General features: G+C 35.7%; 1 protein-coding gene and 1 pseudogene across 6 annotated transcripts in view; one reads left to right on the top strand and one right to left on the bottom strand.

Annotated features, from left to right (window-relative positions):
* The window catches only part of MND1 (meiotic nuclear divisions 1), a 50,022-nt gene that overhangs the window by 13,853 nt on the left and 10,846 nt on the right, over window positions 1–25,323 (bottom strand). For all 6 annotated transcript variants that reach the window (XR_001602077.2, XM_016197771.2, XM_016197769.2 and 3 more), the window contains exons 4-6: window positions 23,806–23,954; window positions 8,192–8,266; window positions 5,339–5,453 (exon numbers count right to left, since the gene is read on the bottom strand). Coding sequence is in view for 5 of the 6 variants with exons in the window: in XM_016197771.2 (XP_016053257.2) it covers window positions 5,339–5,453; window positions 8,192–8,266; window positions 23,806–23,954 (339 nt within the window). In the remaining variant the exon portion in view is untranslated. The remainder of the gene's footprint in view (window positions 1–5,338; window positions 5,454–8,191; window positions 8,267–23,805; window positions 23,955–25,323) is intronic.
* LOC107525589 (ubiquitin-conjugating enzyme E2 D3 pseudogene) lies at window positions 256–684 on the top strand (annotated as a pseudogene).

Genomic DNA, 25,323 nt, shown 5'->3' with positions numbered 1-25,323 from the left:
AGACTTAAAAAAAAAAAAGTGGCTGCTTTTTGTTGTGTGCATGAGTCCTGTAGGGCCAGGGAGGCACCCAGTTTCCTCGTGGGGAGGAGACCAAGGCAGCAGCTTGAGGGAGGCATGGGACCCTCAGCGCCTGTGTCTGGCAGAGGCGGTGTGAGACAAAGAGACAATCCTTCCCCGCCGTCAGGATAATCAGAGTTTTGGCCGGACCTTTGAGCACACTCCGAGATAGTGAGGCGCCAGACACAAAGTACAGACTATGGCACTGAAATGGATTAATAAGGAACTTAGTGATTTGGCCCGTGACCCTCCAGCATAATGTTGAGATGATATGTTTCATTGGCAAGCCACAATTGGGATACAGCCTATATCAAGGTGGTGTGTTCTTTTTGACAATTCATTTTCCTACAGACTACAGACTACCTCTTCAAACCACCTAAGGTTGCATTTATAACAAGAATTTATCACCCAAATATTAAAAGTAATGGCAGCATTTGTCTCGATATTCTGAGATTACAGTGGTCTCCTGCATTAACTATTTCTAAAGTTCTTTTATCCATTTGTTCACTGCTACGTGATCCAAACCTAGATGACTCCCTAGTGAAAGAGATTGCATGGATCTATAAAACAGACAGAGATAAGCACAACAGAGTATCTCGAAAATGGACTCAGAAATATGCCATGTGATGCTACCTTAAAGTCAGAGTAACTTGCATTATAGCTGGAATGAACTTTAAATTACTGTTCCTTTTTTGATTTTCTTACCTGGCTGCTCCCCTATCAGACCTCATCTTTTTTAGTTTTATTTTTTGTTTACTTCCTTCCACTCACTTCAGATGCTCATTTGAGACTTAAGTTCTTCCAGATATGGACAATAACTGCTTTTAGAAACTGTAAAGTAGTTACAAGAGAACAGCTGCCCAAGATTCAGAATTTTTTAAAAAATGGAGCATGTGTATTATGTGGCCAATGTCTTCACTCTAACTTGGTTGAGGCGAAAACCATTCCTCACTACTCCGACATGCTGAAGAAATCATCTGAGGAGGAAGCAGATGGATGCTCAATTGTCACATCAAAGGAAACAGCATTATTCTAGTAGCATCCATTCTTGTTTAAATCTTCCACTGTTAGAGACCTAAGGTTACATGACATACTTTATGCTCATAACTGATGTGGCTGAAGAATTGGTATTGAATTTATAGCATCAGCAGAATAGAAACTGTGATGTATTTTATGCATATCAATAAAGGAATGAATGACCTGTTCTTGTTCTACAGAGAATGGAAAATGGAAGTCAAACACCCTTTGTATTCCAAAATAGGGTCTCAAAAATTTTATAATTTTCATTTAAATTGTTAGGAGGCTTGGAGTTATTAGTTAATCTATCTTCCAATATACTGCTTAATATAGCACTGAATAAATGATGCAAGTTGTCAATGAATAAGTGACCAACTAATAACTTTGCTAGTAACTGATTTATTTTTCTTCAATAAAGTTGCACAAACCAATTGAGTTAGCTGCCTGGATTAGTCAGTATGACTAGCCTTTATTTCTGATATTTATTTTGTCAGATATTTTTCTGGCCTGGAAACCTCTCCTACCCTACAACATACACTCCTTTTGGGATTCCAATTATAAATACATTAGGTCACTTGAAGTTGTCCTACATCTCATGAATGCTGTTTTCATTAAAAAAAATTTTTTTCTCTCTAAACTTCATTTTGGATCATTTCTACTGCTATGTCTTCAAATAAACTAATCCTTTCTTTTGTGAAATTTAATCTGCTGTCATTCCAATTCAGAAGTATTTATCTCCACAAGTTTGACTTGAGTCTTTTTTATATCTTTCATGCTTCTACTTAACTCTTTGAATATATAGAATATAGTTACAATAATTTATAATATTATACAGTCTTCTAATTTTACCATCTGTGTCAGTTCTAGGCCAGTATTGATTAATGGATTATTCTTTTCATCAAGGATCGTGTTTTCCTACTTCTTTGCATGCATACTTGGTAATATTTCATTGTATGCCAGACATTATAAATTTTATTATTTTGGGTGCTAGATATTTTTGTGCTCCTATAAATATTCTTCAACTTGTTCTGTGATGCCAAAAGTTACTCTGAAACACTTTGATGCTTTCAAGACTTGCTCTTATGGCTTGTTAGGTGGGTTGCGAGTAGGCAAGACCTTCTTGAGTACTCTACCCAATGACTTCTGAATTATAAATTTTTCCAGTCTGGCTGATAAAGGTAGGCACTATACCCAGTCCTATGTGAGTGCCTGGCACTGTTCCTTCTAATCCTTGGAGATTGTTCTTTCCCCAGCTTTGGGCAGTTTCCTCATATGCATGAATTGAATACTTGAGAGAAATCCTCTGTAGATATCCAGGGTTCTTTTTCTATATAATTCTCTCCTCTCTAGTACGTTGACCTACATCAGCTCTAGCCACACTGATCTCCCTGATTCTCAATTCCTTCTCAATTAAGGGAGTCTGCAGGGCTCTGCCAGGGTTCTCCTTCCTTGTGCCACAGACAGGAAACTCTCAACAAAATAAGGTGGAACAACTGTAAGGCTTACTTTGTTCTAATAACTACTGTCCTTTGTTGTCTGATATCAAATATCTTGAAAACCATTATTTCATATATTGTTGTTTCAATATATCAGAGGAAAAATGCAGTCTATTACTATCTTGGCTGGAAGTAGAAGTGCCACATTTGAATAAAGTTTTCTTAGCTGAATTTTAAAAGCAGAGAAACTGTACATTTCTCTGTAAAATTATAAACTGAAGTTAGACTACAAATTCTGTATACAGGTATGTAGGCTTTGATGGTCCCCATCCCACCCCTTTGGATTGTAGTTTGGTAGCTTTATATAGAAAAAGATATCTTACTTTGAAATCTAAAATATATTTATGGAATAATGTAATTGTCCTGTCTATTAAATATGCTGTAATTTTCTATAATTAGTGTAGTCTATAAAAATATATAGTATTTTTTAATGGAGGAAACACACAGCACAAAGCCGGGAAGGAAGGACTTATCCTTTCATTCCCTTCCTCTATTAAGATCAGAAGTGTACAATGTGAAAATGTAAAAAATGAACATATCTGTAATAGATTCATCATCACACATTCTATAGGATTCAAATATAGATCCATATTATGTGGCTGCATAAATAAATATTAAAAGATAATCTAGGTCTCATGTTGATGAAGAATGATAAAGTCTCTTAACTCACTCTAAACCAGAAAACTTCTTCCTCTCAATTAGATCTCATACTCATAATACTCATTCACATTGGTATGTTTTCCTTGGGTTGAGAAACAAATTACTAAGCTTTTAAATTCAAGGGTTAAGAAGAACAGCAGCATTAGGGCAACCAGTATAAAATTAGTTATAATTTCCTCCTCAACTATGCTTTCTGCTCTCCAGAAAATCCATCACCCACTATATACCCTGAAACTTGTTCAAGTTTTATTTTTCTTTTTAAGAGGTGATGCACTTGCCAAACCTGCTGCTGGATTCAGAGGTACAAGAAATGGTAACATCTGAAATTACATGCCTGAAATAAAAGTTTTCCTATTTCATGAATCAGTCTGGCACAATTCTCTATCCCTGATGATTTTCTGTACCTCACGATGATTCACTACCTTAGGATCACCATTGGTATATGCTGGAGTAGTTCTGTAAGCCTAAATAAGAGTCTTAGTCATTTCTGAGAGGACAGATGAAATCAAAATTATGAAGTACTATAAAAATGAGAGGTCATAAGCAGAAGTGATATCAGTCAGGGTCATCTAAACAGCTGTACAAAGGGGATCACAGAGTAGAAAAGCAGAAGCCTTGATTGTGGGTCCCAGACAGAAAAGAATGAAACAGGTAAGCAAAGAGTTGGTAAAGGAAAACATCCAAGAATTACACAAAACTGAAATTAGGAAGCAAGGCAGAACCAAGTAAGAATAACAAATAAAGGATCAGATTTGGTTACTGTTTTACTGTGTGAAAACAGAATTTTCATGATGAACTGATAAAGAGCACAGCATTCTGATCCTGAAAATAAACCAGCTGAAGGTAGTAAGTCTGGGTAAGGAAACTGTTCTTAAAGTTCTTTTTCCTGAGAAGCTGCTCTAGACAAGACACACACTGATGTCATCTTTCTATTAAAGATGAAGTATGAGCAGGCCTAGCTTCCTGGTAGTAATCTGTCTCCTGCCGCTTTGATGTGCTCACTGAGGGTCACTTGATGTTAGTTTAAAACTTTAAAACAAACTAAAGTGATTAATTTTGTAGCAGTAGATTTGGTTAGCACTTTCTTCTGCAGGATGTTGATAAATGAAATGAACCTGTGGGCAGCATGAAATAACTAACATGTCTCCCCAAAAACCTAATTTATAGAAAATGACTAGCTCGGGGGGTTCTGCCTCCACTCTGAAAATCACCGTGGATAGTCGGCGCAGCCAGAGCCAATAAATACCACCATGTAGGCTGTGTACATGCACGTGAATGTGCCTCCTGGAGCTGTGCAAAGCAGGGACCTATCTCTAAAATTAAGTTGAACTTTACATTACACTAATTGAACTGCGAGTTTTTTTAACTGTAAAGAATACCACCAAGGATAACTTAATTGTTATCAAACTATTCTCAGTTTAATTTTAAAGTGCCAAATATTTTCAGTTTCTTTTAAAATCTTCAATCACGTAGTATAATGTCAGTTCTTCTAAAAGTTTCACTTGGTCAAGTTTCCTAAATGAAAAGAGAGGCTAAGACAGAAAAATGTGAAGAAAGTTGTATTTTCCTTAACAATTAAGTGCTGTGTCTTTATAATACACCCTTTCATTTTTTTTAAATATTCAAATTTCTATCTTTACATAAATATTTAAAAATATTTAAAAGTGGAAGTTTTGGAGACTCTGGTTTAAAAGTAAGACAAAACATCATTGTATATTCAAAAGGCAAGTCAACACACAGACAGAATTTCTGCAACTTGCAAACCCTTATATTTTGCTACCATTTTTTCTAGAAGATATTGATAGATCTCCTTCTAGAGTCAAGGTACTTAGAGCCTAGTTAGCTCCTTCTCTGACTCAGTTTCCTAAGCTTATATTTTATGTCTTTATCCTTCTACACCACCTAACTTCCTTATCCTTGAAATGTTTTTAATTTTAAAGTTATCACTATTCGATGCTTTAACACTAAGTCTCCGTAAAGGAAATTTTAATGCAACATTAATAATATTAATGGCTTTATTTTCATATACATTGAGAAAGGTTACCAGGTGGTTGCAAAGTCTCTTTCATTAGCAAAGTTAAAATCCTCAATATGTGACACAAACTTACGTATTTCTTCCACAACTTGCGGATCACATTCTTTGTATTTTTCTACTTCTGCCTTTAGCTGTTCCCTTTGTTCTCGAAGTGAAGAAAGCTCTTTTGCTAACCTGGTTCGCTCTTCCTGAATTTAAAATAGTTTTATGTATAATTAAGGCAAACAAAATGTCATATAAGGTTATACATTTTATAGACATTTTCATTTTATTTCTCATAACTGATGTACATTGGGCCTTGACAATATTATAAATACACCTACATATATTTACAGTTTAAGAACAGTTCAATTATAATTTTTCTTTGACATCTCAAGCATCTTGTATATATATCGACTAACCTAATGAGAGTACATAGAATGAAATGCTCATAAACAAATAAGAGGTTACCGATTATGTATGAACTCAAAGACTGTGTCATTTTATGTTAGGTAAAAAAAATCATACTGCCACTTGAGTAGTTTCACAAGATTGTGTCTACATATATATGTATAATATTTAAGGTAGCATCAATTATTATATAATTTTCCTTAAAAGTGTTTTAGATAATTTTTCAACCTTTAAGGATGATTAACCTTTAAAAATATTTAAAGATATCAGAAATAACAGAATTGTAGCTTGTGGCTTCTCATCACTTTCCTTTAAAGTTAAACAAGAATAAAGCTTTTAAATACAATGTGATCCAAAAAATGCCATTTGCAATTTCTAGCCATAATTCTCACTAGCAGGTAAAAGTCATGGAGCTGTTGGTATTCAATTCATGTGTGAAACTTGAAAAATAAGTCCAAACAAAAATCAAATACTGGTAAAGGTTATGATACAGAATTAGAAGATAAGTCTGAGGCAAAACTAAGTACTTCATGCTATTAAGGCCTGTTTAAGGTTCCTTGCTAGCTTGTGTTTCTGCACTGTATTTTTCTACTTTTGCCTTTCTCTGTTCTCTTTGGTTCCAAAGTGAAAAAAGCTCTTTGCAAGCATTTGTACAAAAAAATGCATGTACAGAGCAGCGTGCTCTGAAGCAGCAGGGCCCAACAGGACTCTACAATGATAGAAATGTCCTAACGCAGAAAACATTAGCCACATGTGGTTACTGAGTACATGAAATATGGCTATTGGTACTGTGAGACTGAATCTATTTGTATTTAATTTTAATTTAAGTGTCAATGGCCACACATGATTTGTGAATACCATATTAGCACAGCTTAGGAGAGATTTAAAAATAACTACAATATAAGATGGTCATTATTTGCCATCCACACCCGAATTATACATGCTCCACAGTGAAAAATGAGAGAAAAAACTAACGAAGACAGGAGAAGCGGAGTGGTGAACATCTGTGTGAATGTAATGCTCCCTCTCCAGACACCCGGAATTGGGAGCCACCTCAGACTGCTGTAGCACTGAGATCTTTCCCAAAATACTCAACCTCTGTGCTTTCACTAAACTGGAAATACTAATAGTAGCTATCGCCTTTACTGTTGGCAGAATTCAATAAATATATATTTGGAACAGTACCTGCCTGGCTCATATTAAGCAGAATATTTATGTTAGCTATTTCTTCTTTACCATCATTGTCAGCATCATTACCATAAATAATATCTGGTAGACAGGGGCTACTTATTTCTGTAAAGTCCTGACTGGTGAACCCAGGATGAACACAAGAGTGCATCTTTCTCAGGAGCCTGTCTGAGCTACTATACTCTTCTGACAGCAGCAGGCACCAACGAGGTTTGCTACAGGTTTTTTCCCAGTTGCAAGGGTTCCAGTGGACTGGGTAACACGGAGCAGACTGGCTGACAACTTGTGGGCATGGGTATGTCACCGTTAGTTGAAGGTGCTTCTATAAGTTATTGCCAATGTTGAAGAAAAAAGGCTCAAACAAAGAAGTGGCAACTGCTGCTATCAACTGAGGAAGAAATAACAGCTTCAGGCTATGCCCAGAACTTCCCTTCCCGTGAGTATTCTTTAGAAACTACCATTCTCCAGATCCTGTCTGTGGCTGTGCTGACTATTCCCATGGAAGAAGGTATGTGAAACGACTTTGAAAAGCAGTTTCACAAGAGTGGCCACTGAGTACATCTCTCCTAAGCTGTGCTAATATGGTATTCACAAATCATGTAAACCTGACAGGTAGTCTTTTCCACAATGTGAGACGGTTTTAAGTCTCTTCCACAATCAAATGGTACAGATAGAAGCCTGGATGGAATGCTTAGTGGTTGATGTTGATCTTCAATATTTTCTCAAGTCATAAATCCACACATACCTGAGATAATGATGAAACTAAAAAGAGAAGTGGTTTTTAAAAACCCCTAACACACTACTTTAGAGAACATTGCACTTTAAAAGTAAAATAGTAAGTCAATATTTATTTAAATAATTTAGAAATATTACAAGGCCATAAGAATATTATATTGATAATTTTCCATCTGTTCTGTGCCAAGACTTAAAAAACAAGACTCTTAAAAACACATATAAACATTTATATAGGTCTTACCTTATGCCAGGTTCTTTTCTAAGTGCTTTGCCAATGTTAATTTAATCCACAGAAATACCTAACGAGGTAGATTTTATTATTCCCCATTTTACAACTAAGAAAATTGAGAACAGAGAGTTTAGGAGCCTCTCAAACCCAGGCAGTCTGGCTCCAAAGTTTATGCTTCTACGCTATACTGCCATATACAATACAATAAAATAATAATAAATCTAGATTCGCAATTAGTGAATCCTACCAGGTCAAACGTTCATGTCCCTTTCTGTGACTCACTTCTCTTCTGGTAGAAGTGGCATACTCCTCAGAGGGAGCTGTGTGCCCTCACTCTTTTATTTAGAATTGGCATTATTAAAGAATCTACAGACACAAACTTACCGTTTCATGTCGGCCAATTTTAGCCTTCTCGATGCTTTTCTGTAGATTTGCGTGCTTCTGGTTTCCCTCAGACAACTAGAGAAGTAAAACAAAATGGTTTGCTAAGATAAACTTGCTAAACAGGAAGCTTCTGAGTCAAAAAGACACAATGAGATTTGTCTTCAGTTCAAGTCAATGTAACAAAAAAGTCAAAAACTACACTGGGAACTAAATTAGAAGAAAATGAAGTACTATGAACCATTAGGACAATCTGAAAAAAAAAAAAAAGAAGTTAAAAAATATTTCTTCCTATCCTATGCAGAAAAATGAGTAATATGCTTTCAATCTTTTCTAGGTTTTATTTACCAGGTTCCCCAACCCCATCCCAAATAATTTGAGGTATATTATTTCAAAACTGAATTTGAAAATTCAAAATCTGTTCTATATAAATTCTCTTCAAATTTCATTTCACTTCTAGAGTAGTCTTCTTAAATCCCTAAATTGTTTCTTATAGACTCATAATATTGTGACCTATTTCACTAACAAAGTAAAAAACGAATGGATCACTTATATAAATAAGGTACTTTATGAGAAATTGATACTTTATAGTCTAAGGTTCTCAGAGAACAAAAATATCTATTAGCCTGTGGCCAATTTTATGCATGTTTTACGTACCTTAGAAATGACTGGTTTAAGCAGTGTACTAAGCTTAGAAAGTAGTAAATTATATATGAAAATGGATTAAATAATACCAGCATAAAGAGACCATAGATATAGAATATTCATTAGCGTGTGGCTGGGCCCTTGCCAAAAAGAACTCATTAATTTCAGAACATTGCTTCCCTCCTCAACTTTTTAAATCTCACTTGGGCCCATGACTAAATAAATAATCACAGGAAATTCCCAATACTAAATTCGCCACCACGAATTTTGCTATAAACTAGTCAGAAATTACAGACTTATTTGATTGGTTAAGAGCCTTCTTAAAATATGTTCCAATCCTCCCTCTTTCTTGAGCTGTAAAATTTAGAAAATTAATGATTGAATGAATGATTTCTCTTGGCTGATTATAAGAAACTGGCCTTTCACAATATGACCTAGTTATATGAAAAGGGTAAACAATATTTAGATAACCCTTTTTGCTTAAAAATCACAAAGAGTATCTTCAAAAAGTTGAAAGCTTTACCCTAGCTTTAGGAAATCTTCCATTTCTCAATATGCATAAAGGGAACATTGTCAGCCTTCCCTAATGGTTCTCTCATCACTGATTCTAATCCACAGCATGAACAAGACCCATGTGCGATGCCAAGAAGACACCACCACCAAACCAGTTATACCTCTTCTTGAGAGTAATTATCTTCCTAAGTTAAAAAACAAAAGTCTGCTGTAGATTTTAGAGCCAAAATAAGCTCTAAAGCCCTATATTTAGCAAGGAGATCTTTAAAAAAAAAAAAAAAAGTTCCCATTTATAAAATAACACCGTATTTAAAAAATTAATAACCCACCCTGAAGGATCCACTTAAAATAATTAATAAATGCATGTAACATTTAATTTCAGCAATAAAGAACTGCTGAAAAAGTACACATACAATGAAAAAATACACATACACACATATACATATTATCATAACATTTTTCCATTAAAAACGTTTTTAAAGTAACCAGATAGGTAGATGTTATAAACATTTAAAAATAAGTTGTTATATAAGTTAATAATTAATGGAGATACATCTTAATTACATTAATGAAGTGTCTTCCAGGTATTGTCTGTCTGCTTGTAATTATTTACAATTTAAAAGCATTTGAAAGAGAACTAATTCAGGAATTCCTTAACTTTGAAAATAACCTTATTTATCTGAAATGTGATTTCATGATTTGTCAGATTTAGTACCTTGGTAATGAAGGGAGACACAATCTAAATGATGTAAACAAATGAGAAGCTTCTGCTAAGTATCCTAAGTACTGAAGCAATTTGGTTCAGCTCAATAGTGAAGGATTCTTGGCTCTCTGTTTAGTTCTTAAAATCTCAACTACTGGAAACAATGAAAGCAATTCACGTGAGGTGGCCTCTGCTATCAGTGTTTCATCTACACATCTCTTAGAAGCAATATTGCCATAGTTCCTAATGCGTATCTTGGAATTAAACCAAACCCAGGCCTCAAGTGATAAGAGCTGTACAGATATTATCTAAACCAGTAGTTCTCAGACTTTAGCATATACCAGACTCACCCAAAGGGCTTGTTAAAACACAGGTTGCGAGGCTCCACCTCCCAGCTTCTGAACAGTAGGTCTGGGGTGAAGCCTAATAATGTGCATTTCTAACATGCTCCCAGGTGATGGCGATTCTCATGCTTCTGGTTGGGGGCACCACAGGACAACTACTGTTCTAAACAAAACCTATTCTTTCAGTGACAAACTCAACAAAAATACACAAGCTATTAAAATATGGGAGGATATTATCGAGTTCGTCAACAAAAATGAATTATTGCTAAATACTGCAGCCTGAACTTAAACAAAATATCAACATTTCTCTCACCATAAGAAATAGAAAACTCCACATTTACAAAAGTAGAAAAAGGAGTGATGCTCTATATTCATAGAAGGTATTCAGTACAGGATTCCTTTAAAGAGCAAACTCTCCCTACACATTTCTATAACATAAAGCAAGAACCAACTATATACTGCAACAAGTCCATTTCCAACTTTCACTAAAGCAAACAATAATTTTTAAAAATCCAGTAACTCAGAACAAAACAGCAGCAGCAACAACAAAAACTACTTATAATTAGTAAGAACCAGATTTCATCTTTAGATTTGAGGATTTGACACAATGCTTCTCTTTAATACATTCCAAGCCACCTATACCAGACACTCAAGGTTGAGAAACATAATGCCAATGTTTTCTAAAGGGCTAATTCACTGCCTGGAGGAACTGCCTATTCATAAGAGGAACAGAAAGACTGGTTCAAGTTGGCTGCTTTGGAATTCTGATTTTCTCCTTTTTAGAAATAAAAAAAAATTCCAAAGCATTAGGGAAGGAGGATAGAAGTTTTCATAGGTGGGAAAGAATGTCAAGAAACAGGGAACAGGGAAAAGAAGTAATAGCAAGAGAATCCAGATTAGTCTTTGGCTTTATCAAAGTCCATGTACAATATGTCATGAAAAAAACAGGTTCTGTATCTTTCATTTTTCCTTAAAGAAAAAAGTCAGTATCATTTACTTTGAAATTATATATATTTTAAAAGTCTTGTTAAGAGTATCTAAAACTTTAAAATTTATCTTTTAAGGAAACATTACATTTATGAATCAATCATAAGAAAATAAACACTACAAAGATGTATTTATATATAAAAACAGGAGCCATGTAATTGTCCAAAACCAGAAGTCTGGACACTCGTGTAAGAACGCCATCTGGACACTGATATGAGCGGGACTGCTGCTCACTGCAGACTATAACAACTCGGAGCTTCGACTGCCCAGTGCTCAAGCTTGGCTGTACCACGGGCCACGCTCAGAGCCCAAGGAGGCTTCCACTCCACCAGATGCGTGCTGCCACTGCAGCCACCTGGCTTGAGACCCACGCCCGCCTCTCCACCCGTGGACGCCACCAGTGACTGGACTTTGTTTCTACAGAGTAAGCTCCCCCCCTGTGTGTAACCTGCATGTGACTCTGTTGGCTTACTGGGGAGGTCTCCCCTAATAACCTGGCATTGTGGAAAGACACAAACGTGTGTGAGTGACTCCTTGCACGGATGTTTTCTTGCTCATGACACAGAATAATGATCTTTCTTCTTTTACTATTTCTGCTTGTAAAGTAGAAAGAGTCAAGAAAATTTGTATTTCACTGGATTAGAAAGGCAAACTAATGCCTTCTCTTCCATAGCCTAAATAGCTTTAGCAGAGTGAAGAGAGCGACCTCACACATTTGGATTATAAACTAACTCAAGAGTTGAGAGCAGCCAAACAAAGATGTGAGGCACTTTTAAGTGTTAAAAATTATTGAGCTCTGGCCAGTGTGGCTCAGTTGGTTGAGCATCATCCCATGCACCAAAAGGTCGTTGGTTCATATCCGGGTGAGGGTGAATGCCCAGGTTGCAGACTCAATCCCCAGTAGGGGGTATGCAGGAGGAAGCCAACTGAAGTTTCTCTCTCACATCAATGTTCCTCTCTCTCCCCCTTCCTCCTTCTCTAAAATCAATTTTAAACATATTTTTAAAAATTACTGAAAAGTCAAAATGCACATAGGTTTAAAAAACAAAATAATTGACAAAATTCAAAATTGAGATTGTTTTGCATCTAATTGAAAGCTATTTTTTCAAAAAGAGTTACAGTGTAAGAAATTTATGGTTATAAATAAATATAAATACTACAGAACCTGAACAAAACCCTATATGTGAATCTGATGAAATGCAGGCCTGGAAGTTTGAACCATGCCCTTTGGTCAAGTAAAAACCATACTTTAAACACAAAAAGCACCCAACTAGCAGGGCCAGTTTTGTGAAACTTCTAAATACACAAAGCATCCAGAGACATTAGGAATATTGAAATATTAAAAAATATAAAATATTGATATACTTTTTGAGGGAAAAACAGGCCAAACTGAATTTATGGCTATCCCATGAAACTAAGGATACATATGACTTTGACACTGCCACCACCTGGTGGCATGACATCAAAATTGTAGGTCCAGTTGTTTGTGGAGTAGAACTTTTCCAGTAGATCTTTGGTTGATCGGGGGGGGGGGGGGGGGAATAGTTATGGCTGTAATAAACCTATCACTCAGATAAAGCATAGAAGAGTGTTTGGGGTGTAGCTCTAGAACCAGGTTTCTCAAACTCATGCAGCAAGCTGCTCCAATAGCAAAGGAGAATGATTCCTGGGGGAAGGTTTAGAAGCCTAGCCCAAAGCTGTCTACTACAAAATCAAAACAAATGAACAAACAAATACAAAAAAATAAATCTCTTAAGTCTTAAGTCCTATCATAAAAATTCATTCAAGCTTCATAGCTTTAAATGAACTACTATAATTTTGTATTACTTTATTTACCAATAAAAATACTCAGTTTATATACTTCTCCTATCTACCCATCCATCCCCAATTTTTGAGTCCCTTGATCTCAACAAATATATATTTAACTCTTGATTATCCAAGATGATAGAGAGAAGTAATAAAAACATTCAATTTAAAAGATATTTTAAGTGCATATCAATAAAATTTTGCAGATGCTGCTACTTGCATCTCTAAAGTCTTTCTTTGTACACAAAACTCCAATTTTGTTCAGAATGAGACAGCAATGCACTCAGAGAGAATGGGTCCCTTCCTAGTCTGAGGGTGAACTGTGACAGCTCACCCTTCCAATGTGAACATGTACCTCGGACTTGGCCAAAGAGACATAAAGGGAAGTCTATGTTGCAAAGGGGGGCATTCTGAGATTTTTCCTTCTAGATAAGGAGAGAGAGAGATGTACAAGAAAAAAAGTTCATCTTTCTTCCTGTTTTGGACATTGTCAAGGGAAAATATAGCAGCTGTAGTAGCTACTTGCATCCAAAATCAGAAAGCCAAAAAATGTCAGACAAGCCAGTCCAGACCTCCAATACCAATGTGTGATGAGATGAATCAATCCTAAAAGAGCCCACACCTCCAAATTTCTTATGTAAGATAATGAACCCCTATGATTTAAGCTAATATGGATCTACTTTTCTGTTATTTGTGGATGAAAATATCCTGATTCATGCATATAAAAATGAAGTATATAAAAATATCAATAGTAATTAGTTTTAAATGATAGGACTGCAAGCAATTTAACTTTTTCCTTTATTCTTTTTCCTACAGTGAATAATTTTAAATTTATTATAGAAAAAAATGTAATGTAAATATTAAAAAATATTATAATATGTCATATTTGTGGCTTGAGAAGTCCTCACTTGCTAATGTCATGTTAGAAATGCAAATCTAAAGTATGCTGAATGGGTAGAGAGAACAGATGGATAATCCCTAATGTAGACACTATCCATATACACTAACAGAAAGTTGACCACCACACTTAAGTGCCTTATAATGAGGGAGTTGTTAAAGGTGAGGAATTATGGGTTGGGCTCTTTGAGAGATGACACACAGGAATATTTAATCAGTACAGCTTTGAACATGTTGGGATGTGGTTTGCCAACTGGCAAGACTATTGCAGGTAGCAACATAAAACATACATCAGCTCTGGGGATAAGAAAGTAGTCTAAGGCAGTAAATAGCCCTATCTGCTGAAACAAACCCATAGAGTTGGGCAGCATTTCCCAAAGTATGTTCTATGGAACATTAATCCCTCATCTCATGAAAATGGGTCAAGTAAAATTCACAATGAATAGCATATATGACACCTAAGAACTTTTGGAAATTGATGTGATATAACTAGTGCTAACATACTTAGTTGCTATATATCTAGGCTACAAAATAACACTCCAGTGCCCCTAATTTAAAGAAGGGTTAGTTGATTCTTTCCATGAGGATCTCATTTTTGAAGAACTATCATTTCAAAGAACTACCCTTCATGAGATCTTAGTTGGGCCTGCGCAGGCCCATCTTAAGTATATATGTTTCCTGTTAAGATTTTTGAAACAGGGAAAAATAACTCAAATCCAGGCAACTGCCCTTAACATACTAGGGATCCCTAGGTTGGTCCCCAGCATTCTGTCCTCAGTCCCTTTCCCTTCTTGCTCTGCACATTCTTCCTGGGAAGTCTCACCTACTCCTATGACTTCCATCTGCCACTTCCATACTTTGGATTTCCCAGTTCTTATCTCCTGCCCGTATCTGTGCACTGAGCTCCACACCCATGCATTCAGCTACCTACTAGATATCTCTACCCAAATGGCTGACAGGCAACTCATATCCAGTGTGTTCAAAATTCAGTTCATTACCGAAACCTGCTCCTCTGTGTTTTCTAGACTCTGAAACTACTGTCCACTTAGTGACCCAAACCAGAAACCTGGTAATTATCTTAGATTTTTTCCTCTCCTTTTTCCCCACATCCAGTTGGTTGCACACTTCTGTTGATGCTACATACTGATATCTCTCCCTTTCTCTCTATCCCCACTTCCACCACCTTGGCTTAGACATCCCTGGCCCAGAATTCTGAATTCGCTGGTCAGCCTGTCTCCAGTCCTCACTTTCTCCCATCTGCTACAGTAATCATCTTTTATGCCCATTGGATGGTTTCCCAATCCTGAATAATAAAGTCCAGACTCCTCAGCCTGGCTTTAAGGCTCTCTGTAATCCTGCTCCTGCCACTGGCCAGCCTAATAACCTGTTGTTACCCCTTTTGTAACCCTGCACACCAGTTATACCAAATTGTTCACAGCTTCCTGAATGCCATTCATTTTATATATTTGAGTTTTTACATGCTGTCTGGCTGGCTCTTTTTATTCCTCTAACAAACTCCCACCTGTCAATTAACCAGTGACATATATACGTCCACCTCAAAAATCTTTTCTTCTGAGAAGTTTTAATCCCCTCTTCCTCAGCAGAATTTAGTACTTCTTTGTGCTTTATTTCTTTTATAGAGTGCCTTATTTCCACAGCAGACATTCTTTGAGGGCAGGGATATATTAATCATGTTTATCTCCAGCATGGAATGCAGTTCTGGGACACGCAGAGACCTAATAAGTGCTGCCAAATGAATGCATAAATCAATACAGTACTGCCTAGTATCTGTCCCAACTATTGTGTACATGGACTAGAAGTACATCTCTGGCCCTAGCTTTTCTTTACCTTACAGTCCACAACATATAGCAGGAAAGAAATTTCCATTAAGTAGTAATGATTATAGTAATCTCGATTTTTAAAAATTCAGCCTTAGAAATATCATGTTATATAGAAACAATTAAGAGTGAATTTTAACTATTGTCATAATCTATGCTACCTAAACCTGAGTTTCAGAGACTATAGACAGACAGCATGTGTTCCCTATGCACCCACAAAGACAGGCAACAAAGGGGAAATCTATGTTTAGATAAAAATTGCTCTGCTTATTTTAAAATCTGAACTTTATAGACTCCAAGTGTCCACTACTAATGACTATAGATTCTACCTCCTAAACTTCTCCCCAGTCTGTCTATTATCCTCAACCCTAGGTACAGTGTCAGGAATTCATCATCTCCTAGCTGGACAGTTTCACAGTGCATACTCCTCCAGACTGCCAACAGAACCATCTTTCTAAAATAAGGCTTCTATGATCTTATTTCCCTACTCAAAATTCTTCAACTTAGATACACAGAGCCCTTCATTATCAGCAGCTGCCTACCAATCTAGCTATAGCCCATTCATCCCTCACACACAATTGTGTGATACAAAACAACTCAGGATTCTCTCACACTTATGTAGTTCTACACATACTGCTATGTAGGTCTTTGAATATAATAAAAAAAGCTAAAATACTTACTATGTATGAGTCATTGCTGTAAGAAGTTACATAACACATATTTAGTTATCACAACTACCTTGTGAAGTAAAACATATTAGCACCATTTTACAGATGAGAAAACAGAGGTATAAAAGGTTTCTAGTAAATGGAAGAAATTGGATTTGAATCTAGAGCCTGGGTCTGGAGCCCACTCTCTTAAACCACTATAGTATACTGCCTTAACATACAGGTCTCTGTACCCAGACTGCCCTTCACCCTAACTCCTCACAAAATCCCATGTTTCCAGAACCAACTTAGATGTCTCCTTCCTTAACTGTACAGCCTTTCCTCAGCAGAACTACCACCCTCTTGTACCACGTCCCGCACATATCACACCATATTGCAATGATTTGCTGACCTACGTGACTCACAAGATTGTGAGGTCCTGGAGGACAGGAACTACTAATTTATTTTTATGTCCCTCTCATCAGTCACAATGCCTGCCATAGAAAGCGTTCACTAAACAATTACTGAACTGAAAGAGTTGCAGTAGAGGTAATACCTATTTATTCAAAACCATTTCAAGTTGTCCACACAGTCCAATAGTGGACCTACTCTTTATTCACTCAATTTTGACAATAAAACTCATTTCTAAAAATTGGTAAAAAAAAAATCTTTAAATTATCCTGAGAATCTATTAGTGTCTCCCCAAACCAATACTATATCTGAAGTCTAGCTCAAGTGTTGATATCAAAATGTAAACCAACTCCTAGAAAATCTACCTCTTAACTACCTTCCACTAGTAATAAATGGGTTGCAAGCTTGGATGAAGAAATATGGAAGATCTCAGCAGAGCAGGAAAACAAAAGAAAGTATGACTTCCATAATTTTGACCATTTAAGTAAAATGTCAGTTAAAAACTGCTACACAGACTAGTTGCAGCACTAATGAAATTCTCTGAATCAGTGAATGGTTATCATTAAAACGAACTTCATATCCTTTGTTTCCTTTAATTCCCATTCACTTCTCAAACATCTGCCATAGGCCAAGAATTGTGCTAGGTACTAAGGATACAAACTAAGAGATGGGGTTGAGTAAACTAACAACGTAGCACAGTACAGTAGACTGGAGTTAGCTCAGGGCTCTACAGCAACAAAGGAAAGCAATATCCAAGTCAGAACAGAGTGTAGAAGAAAGGCAAGGAGCAAGAACACAAAACCAATATTGGAAACGCTATTCCTTTTGGGGGATGGCTATTCCTTTTGGAAAGGGCTTTAAAATGGCATTTCTAATCAGTAATTCCCACACTGCCAGGCACTCTGTATGAACAGCACATCAAGCACACTAGCTCTAACACTGCTCTTACCCAGTCGTGCACATATTACAGGGCACCACCCTACTTCTGTCAGTAGGACAACGTAAAATGGAGGAAGTCATTTCCTTGAAGTTGAGATTGGAAGGGGCAAAAAAGAGGAGAGAACCAGAAGATGACGGCAAGAATTATTTATCCTAACACATTTTGTCTTGCTTTTCCATGCAAAAAATATTCAGAAAGAACACACATACACACACACACACCGAGTAACTAAAATCATTATCACACTGAAATAATCAGCAAGTTTCAGCCAAAATTCTTAAAATAGTTATCAAGAAGAAAAAAATAATTTTTTGATGTTTAATAAGTTCTATGCATTCTTCAGGATACTGAGAAATGCCATTTCACTTGGGAGTTCCCACATTACAATTAATTTTTATATTAACTTTTAAGCTACATAACAGTTCACAACAATGACATAAGAAAAGGATCTGGTTGTTTCTACTTTCTGTTGAGCCAAAATGGCTGTTTCTACTATCATTGAAATAGCGTAACATATTTGCATATGCAAGAACTAGCAGATGTAAACATACACGACCACCTTCATCATTTCCACACAAAGCTTTTCTTGCCCATTAAAGTTATTAATTTATGTAAAAAGTCTTCAGGAATATATCTGTGTAACAGCTATTTAGAGAGGCTAGCTTAACAACTTTTTTCCTGTACAACCCAAATATTTACTTCAGCTTTGCAGAAATAAAATACTACATTACGTATTTTGAGCAACATTAATAATACTATATTACATATGAAGAGGGGGAGTTTTTTACTTAATATCATAATATAATAACACTAGTATTTTCTAAGCTTATAACCTATTTTTTTTAAGTATTTAGATCAGCAAAAAGAAAACCCATAAAAACAGTCTGACAAGAAAATTTCAACTTCCCCTGCATGGTGTGTATAAAATCCAACCAAACACTGCCCGGCTGGTGTGGGTCAGCTGGTTGCATGTTGTCCCAGGCACCAGGAGGTGGCCAGTTCGATTCTCTCTCAGGGGACATACCTGGGTTACGGGCTTGATCCCTAGTAGGTGTGCAGGAGGCAGCCAATGGATGTTTCTCTCTCTCTCCCTTCCTCTCTCTGAAATCAGTAAGAACATTTTTAAAAAAACCAACCAACCATTAAAACATCCCATAATAGGGCCTCGATCTAATTTCTAACCTTATTTTCCCATTACTATATAAATAAAAAAAATTACATTCTTTTCATGCTGGTCACCAACTATTCACTGAGTGTAATCTGCTTTAAAGTTTTGTTTATTTGTGGTTATGCGCAAGGACTACGAAGTCAGAATGCCTGGATTTGAATCCTGCTTCACCATCTACTAACACTGTCACCTTGGGCAATTTATTTAAACTCATGGTGCCTCAGTCTTCTTACATGTAAAATGGAGTTAATACCTACCTCATGCAGTTGTAAGGATCAAATGATATAAAACATGCAAGAGCTCTGCTATGATCTGAAAGTTTGTGTTCCCCCAAATTAATATGTTGAAATCCTAACCCCTAAAGGTAATGGTATTAGTAGGTGGGGCCTTGGGGAGATGCTTAAGTCATGAGGGTGGAGTCCTCATGACTAAGATTAGTGCCCTTATTAAAGTGTATTCAGAGAGATGCCAGCCCCTTCCACTATGTGAGGGTACAATGAGAAGTCTGTGACCCGAGAGAGCTCTTACCTGACCAACCTCCAAAACTGTGAGAAATAAATTTCTGTTGTTTGTAAGCTACCCATTCTGTGGTATTTTGTTGTAGCAGCCCAAACAACTAAATGAGCTCTTAAAACTGTACCTGGCTAAGTGCTCAATACATTTTGGCTGCCATTGTCAATATCAGCATCAGTGGCTCCCTCTGCCCTGCTTGGGAATTTCCTCCATCCATCTAAATCTACTCAACTTTCAGCTCAAAATAATTGTTTCTAAAAAGTTTCCCTTAACTATATGGATTTCTAAAAATCTTGCTATCCTCTAAACTCATGTAACAACTAGGACCCATAGCAACAACAGTATTTGGCACTGATCTTACATAAATTAAATCTTACATAGTTCATTAACTATGTCTTTTCATAAAAAGTTAACTACATAAGGGATTTATCTTGCCTTACCAAGAAAGCATAAATTATCTCAACATGAAACACATATTCTATTATTTTTACATTGCCCCAAGAACTTGGCGCGTTACATGCACAGAGCAGGCATGCAGTAAATATCTGTAGATGTAGTTAATGCAACCCCCACACAGTTGATGGCTTGTTTGCTAGCTTAGAAATGTTAAAGAGAGACATAAATTATAATCATGAGGCTTTTTAAGACTGTCTTTAATAATGATCAACACATACAACCTAAAGGAAAGGGAGAAAAAAATGTTTCCTGATTTAATTTTCAGATCTACTACAAAAATGTCTATTCTCAAGAGACGAATACATTCCTGCACATAATTGAAATCACTGACAGAACCAAAGCAGAATGATGGGGAGAAAAAAATTAAGAGTTCCCCCTCTCTCTAATCTGGAAGTAATTAACAAGAAACTGAAAGGAAGTTCACATTTTACTCTGGCAATGTGTTGAATACACTGATCCTTCAGTGCAACCTTGAATTTGGAATCTGGTTCAATTCAATGTTAACTGAGGGCCTTCTCTTTATGTAAACCCTACCACCTCTTTCAGCTTTTGTATCCCTAACACTCATTTAAGCAGTTAGACTTAAAACACTTTTCACTCTTCACTTTCCTCTTCGTGTGTATATAGATCAGCTTTAGCACAGGTTACAAGTTCTTTCTTATCAAGCATGGATTTTGAGTTCTACTTTTTCTGGTACCTGGTAAAATGTCTTATGCATGGTAGACCCTCAAATATTTGTTCTGACTGAACAAATAAACTTACAGTATATACTCCTGGATGAGTACTAATCTAGCTGAATCTGTGGCCACCACATACTAAGTGCCTACTTCCACCAGGCACTTTACCCATATCACTTAATCTGCACCACAACCCTTTGCAATAAGTATAATCTCTCTTTTACAAATTGGGAAACTGGGGCTTTAAAGAGCTTAAGAAATTTTTCTAAGACCCTACAGTTAGTAAGAAGTGAAATGTAATATAAATCCAGTCTAATTTCTATCTTTCCATTAAGCCATATCATTTCTCTAAAATAACGCATGATCTTCAGAACCACGGTTGAGGGGCATAGTATGATACTGACATGACTTCCCAAATCTCAGTAAAAGAATAAAGTAGGTTTAGATCAGTGGAATGGTAATGTTTTTTAAAATTTATAGTAAATGCAAAGGGTTATCAACCTTTTACAAATGACGTATCAAAATCTCACTCTTCATTTATTTCTGAGTGCTGAGAACAGAAGGTATTAAATCTATTGCCTGTGTGTTTAGCTTCTGACTTGACCTCTGATTTCTGCGCAGGTGTGTGAGATTAGGCTTTGACCTCCAGCTTGTAAACAGGGGTGGGAAGAGAAGAGTATGTCACAAAATACACTGGATGCCCACTCTCAGATCAGTAGGGAGGGGGTATACTGATAGTAACTAATTAGAACATCCTATTCCTCAGTCACTCAGTATAAATAAACAACAATATTATGCTCACTTTTTAAAATAGATTCATTGTACTAGCATACTAGCAAGAGTCTCTTCCTTATTTCTATTAATGTTTGCCAAGTTCCTCCGCTTACTAAGTAGAGATTATGCTAAATCCAGAGGCAAAGAAATGAAAAGTGTACATTTGGCTCTTTTCCTCAAAGTCAAAGAGTTTCTCTGGCTTACAAAGTCAACCAAGATGCTTAGCATCTATTATGCTGTTTCGGGCATGAATAATTGCCTGGAGGAAAGTAAGATATAACACCAGAAACACCAACCATAAAGAAACAAGTTGATAAGACTTCCTCAAAATTAAATATTTTTGCTCTAAGAGTTAAGAGAATAAAAAGATGAACTGCAGACTGGGGAAAAATCATTTGCAAAGTATTTATCTGATATAGGATTTATATCCAGACAGTACAGAGAACTCTCTAAACTCAATAATAAAAATAAACAACCCAATTTTTTTAAAGGCAAAAAGATATATGGATGACAAACAAACACATTCAAGGATGCTCAACATTATCAGTCACTATGGAAATAGAAATTAAAACCACAAGATATCACTATACACTTATTAAAATGGGTATCATACCAAGTATTAATCAGGATGTAGAGAGACTGGAACTCTGATACATAGCTGGTGGCAATATAAAACAGCATGACACTATGGAAAAGTTTGGCAATCTCTTAAAAAGTTAAACTATGCCTACCATATGATCCAGCTATTCCATTCTGAGGTTATTTACCCATTAAAAATGCAAACAAACATTCATACAAAGACTTGTATATGAATACTCATAGCAGCTTTATTTCTAATAACCCCAAAATGAAACAAAAAACCCAAATGTCCATCAACAGGTAAACAAACTGTTGTACATCCATATAATGGAATACCACTCAGCAGTACAAATAAATGGTTAATACACACAGCAACATGGATACATCTTAAAATAATTATGCTGAGTAAAAGAAACCAGGAAAAAGAGTACATGCTGTATGATTCCACTTATAGAAAATTCTAGGAAATATAAACTAACGCATAGTGACAGAAAGCAAATCAGTAGTTGCCTGGGGATGGGGGCAAGGGAACAGTGCAGGGAGGGCAGGATAGAAAGACTGAAAAGGGGAATGAAAAATTTTTTGGTGTGCTGGGAAGTCATCATCTTCACTATGCTGATAGTTTCATGAATGTATACATGTGAAAACTTACCAACTTATAAACTTTAAATATGAGCGGTTTTTCTATGTCAATTATTCCTCAATAAAGTTCTTTGAAAAAATAATCGAAAAGATAAGACTTATACATGTGAAAAGTTAAAAGACAAAATCTGTGGTATGTATCCTCAAGCTATGAGAGTTCAAGAGGGTTTCTGAGGAGAAACGTTTAGAACTGGCTAAGCAGAAAGGAAGGACAAGGGAATTTGCCAAGGGGGTAAAAGAACGAAAATCCATGAGGACAGGAAAACATAGTAAGGCCTAAAAAAGTTTATTTATATAGCCCTGTATTAAGTTATTAATTGCATAACTTTTTTTAAAAATTGCTGAGTGATGAATATGCACGTCGTTTCCTCACAGGAAAAAAAAATGCAGCATCATGTTTAAGAGATAAAACATGGGCAAAGAATCTGAACTGATAGGTCTCTGAGAAAGATATACAAATGGTCAGCAAACACATGAAAAGATGTTCAACATCCTTAGTCAGCAGGGCAATGGACAGCAAACAATAATGAGGTACCACTTCATATCCACCAAGATGGCTAGAGTCAAAAAGTCAGGTAGTGACAAGTTTTGGTGAGGAAATGATGAAATTGGAGTTTCATACATTGCTGGTAGGGATGCAGAATAGTGCAACTGCTTTAGAAAAGTCTGGAAGTTCTTCGAACAGTTCAACATGTTATCATATGACTCAGCAATTCCCAGGAGAAATGAAAGAAAGCACGTGTCTACACAAAAACTAATACAAGATGGGAGAACAGGGGAAACTGTGTATTTGGTAGGGCAATTTTAGGGAATTCTTTGTACCTTCCCATCAATTTTTCTGTAAACCTAAAAGGAACTAAAATACTAGAAAACAATTTCATAGCACATGGAAAGATGAAAGTTAAAACATTCTAAGGCCCTTATATCGTTTGGGAGAAAGAGATGTTGATTATCTTTAGACTTTAAGTCAAATAATGTGTGTGAAAAATTTAACAGAAACCTCTAAATAAAAAGATTAAGTAAAACAAATGTCTTTCTTACAAAGCATATCTATTACTTTTAACTGTGGTACCTTACCTGAGACTCCAGAACCTCCAACTTACGTTTCCTTGCATGAAGAGCTTTGCTTGGAAAAGCCCAATAATAATTAGACGTTCCAATCCTCTCACAATCAACCATACCATCATCAACTAAGCTTTGGAGAACTTCTTTTACTGACATAGCAGCTAAAAGATATAATTTTTAAAGATTTATCATAAATAAAATTCAAAGGCCAATAACTGGGAGAACGCAACAAATATTATAGGTCAAGAGTTAATAATTTAATAAACAAGAAGCTTTAAAAATAGTAACAAAAAAGCCAAACACTGCAATAGAAAAACAAAAGTGTAATAGTGGGCACCTACAAAATGCGCATGGTCAATAAACAAGAAAAATGTTCATCAACCCCATTAATAATTTAAAAATTTAAATAAAGCTATGTGATGATTTTTTGACTACCAAATTAAAAACACTAAAAAATATAATAAAGGATTCAGGAAAATGGGAACTCTCAACCTGGGTGGAAAACACGGCAGCATTGTATCTAAAGCTTTAGATTTAGGCATATACCTTTTATGTAGAAATTTCACTTTTATAAATTCAGCCAAAGACAATAATGATGGATATGCATAAGGATGCTTGTGAAAGCACTGTTTTCCATAGTAAAAAGTTGGGAGCAAGTCCAATAACTGGACTTTTTAAAGTATTTTACTGTGATGGGAAACTATGCAATCATTAAATTTATGTTATAAAATATTTAATGGCATGGTATATATACATTCAAAATGTATTATATAGAATGTATTATATCAAAAAATAAAGTTAAGCCCGGCCGGGCGTGGCTCAGCGGTAGAGCGCCGACCTAGGATCCAGGCAGTCGGGGTTCGATTCCCGGTCAGGGCACATGCCCGGCTTGCGGACTCGATCAATGACTCTCTCATCATTGATGTTTCTATCTCTCTCTCCCTCTCCCTTCCTCTCTCTGAAATCAATAAAGATATATTTAAAAAAATAAATAAAATAAAATTAAGAGACAGTATACACTAATGTGACAGTGGTTATCTTTGAATGACAGGTTAAGAGGTAATTTTTACTTCCTTTTTTTTACTCATTTTTCTATTTTCTTTTTCCAACAATAAATATGTATTGCCTTTTTTGCTAAGGAAACTAAAATAAACTATTAAGAAGAAGAAAAAAATAAAGAAATAAACAAACTAGATATTAAAAATCAGAAAAAAAGTGTTTTAAAATAGCACATAAAAATATAAAGTTATATTTCACAAATGTTTGAAATTCATGAACAATTCTTACTTTCTATTAAGTAAAACTGTACCAAGAAATTTTTCCTATTTTAATATCCATTTTGATTTTTCCTAGAGCAGATCACCAAATATAATGAAATCTACTTAAAAATTAAAGATTTAATAAATAAATAAAATTAACACCAAATATGTAAAACATTCAACCTCACTTGTAAAGAAGGACAAAGTGAAATAAAAATATCAAAAAATTCTAAAAGTGAAAACACAGTTCTGAGAAATGAATGTGAGTTTA

The sequence above is a fragment of the Miniopterus natalensis genome, chromosome 4, assembly GCF_054644295.1.
Source record: "Miniopterus natalensis isolate mMinNat1 chromosome 4, mMinNat1.hap1, whole genome shotgun sequence".
NCBI classification, from domain to species: Eukaryota; Metazoa; Chordata; class Mammalia; order Chiroptera; family Miniopteridae; genus Miniopterus; species Miniopterus natalensis.
This window is presented reverse-complemented; position numbering and strand designations above follow the sequence as displayed.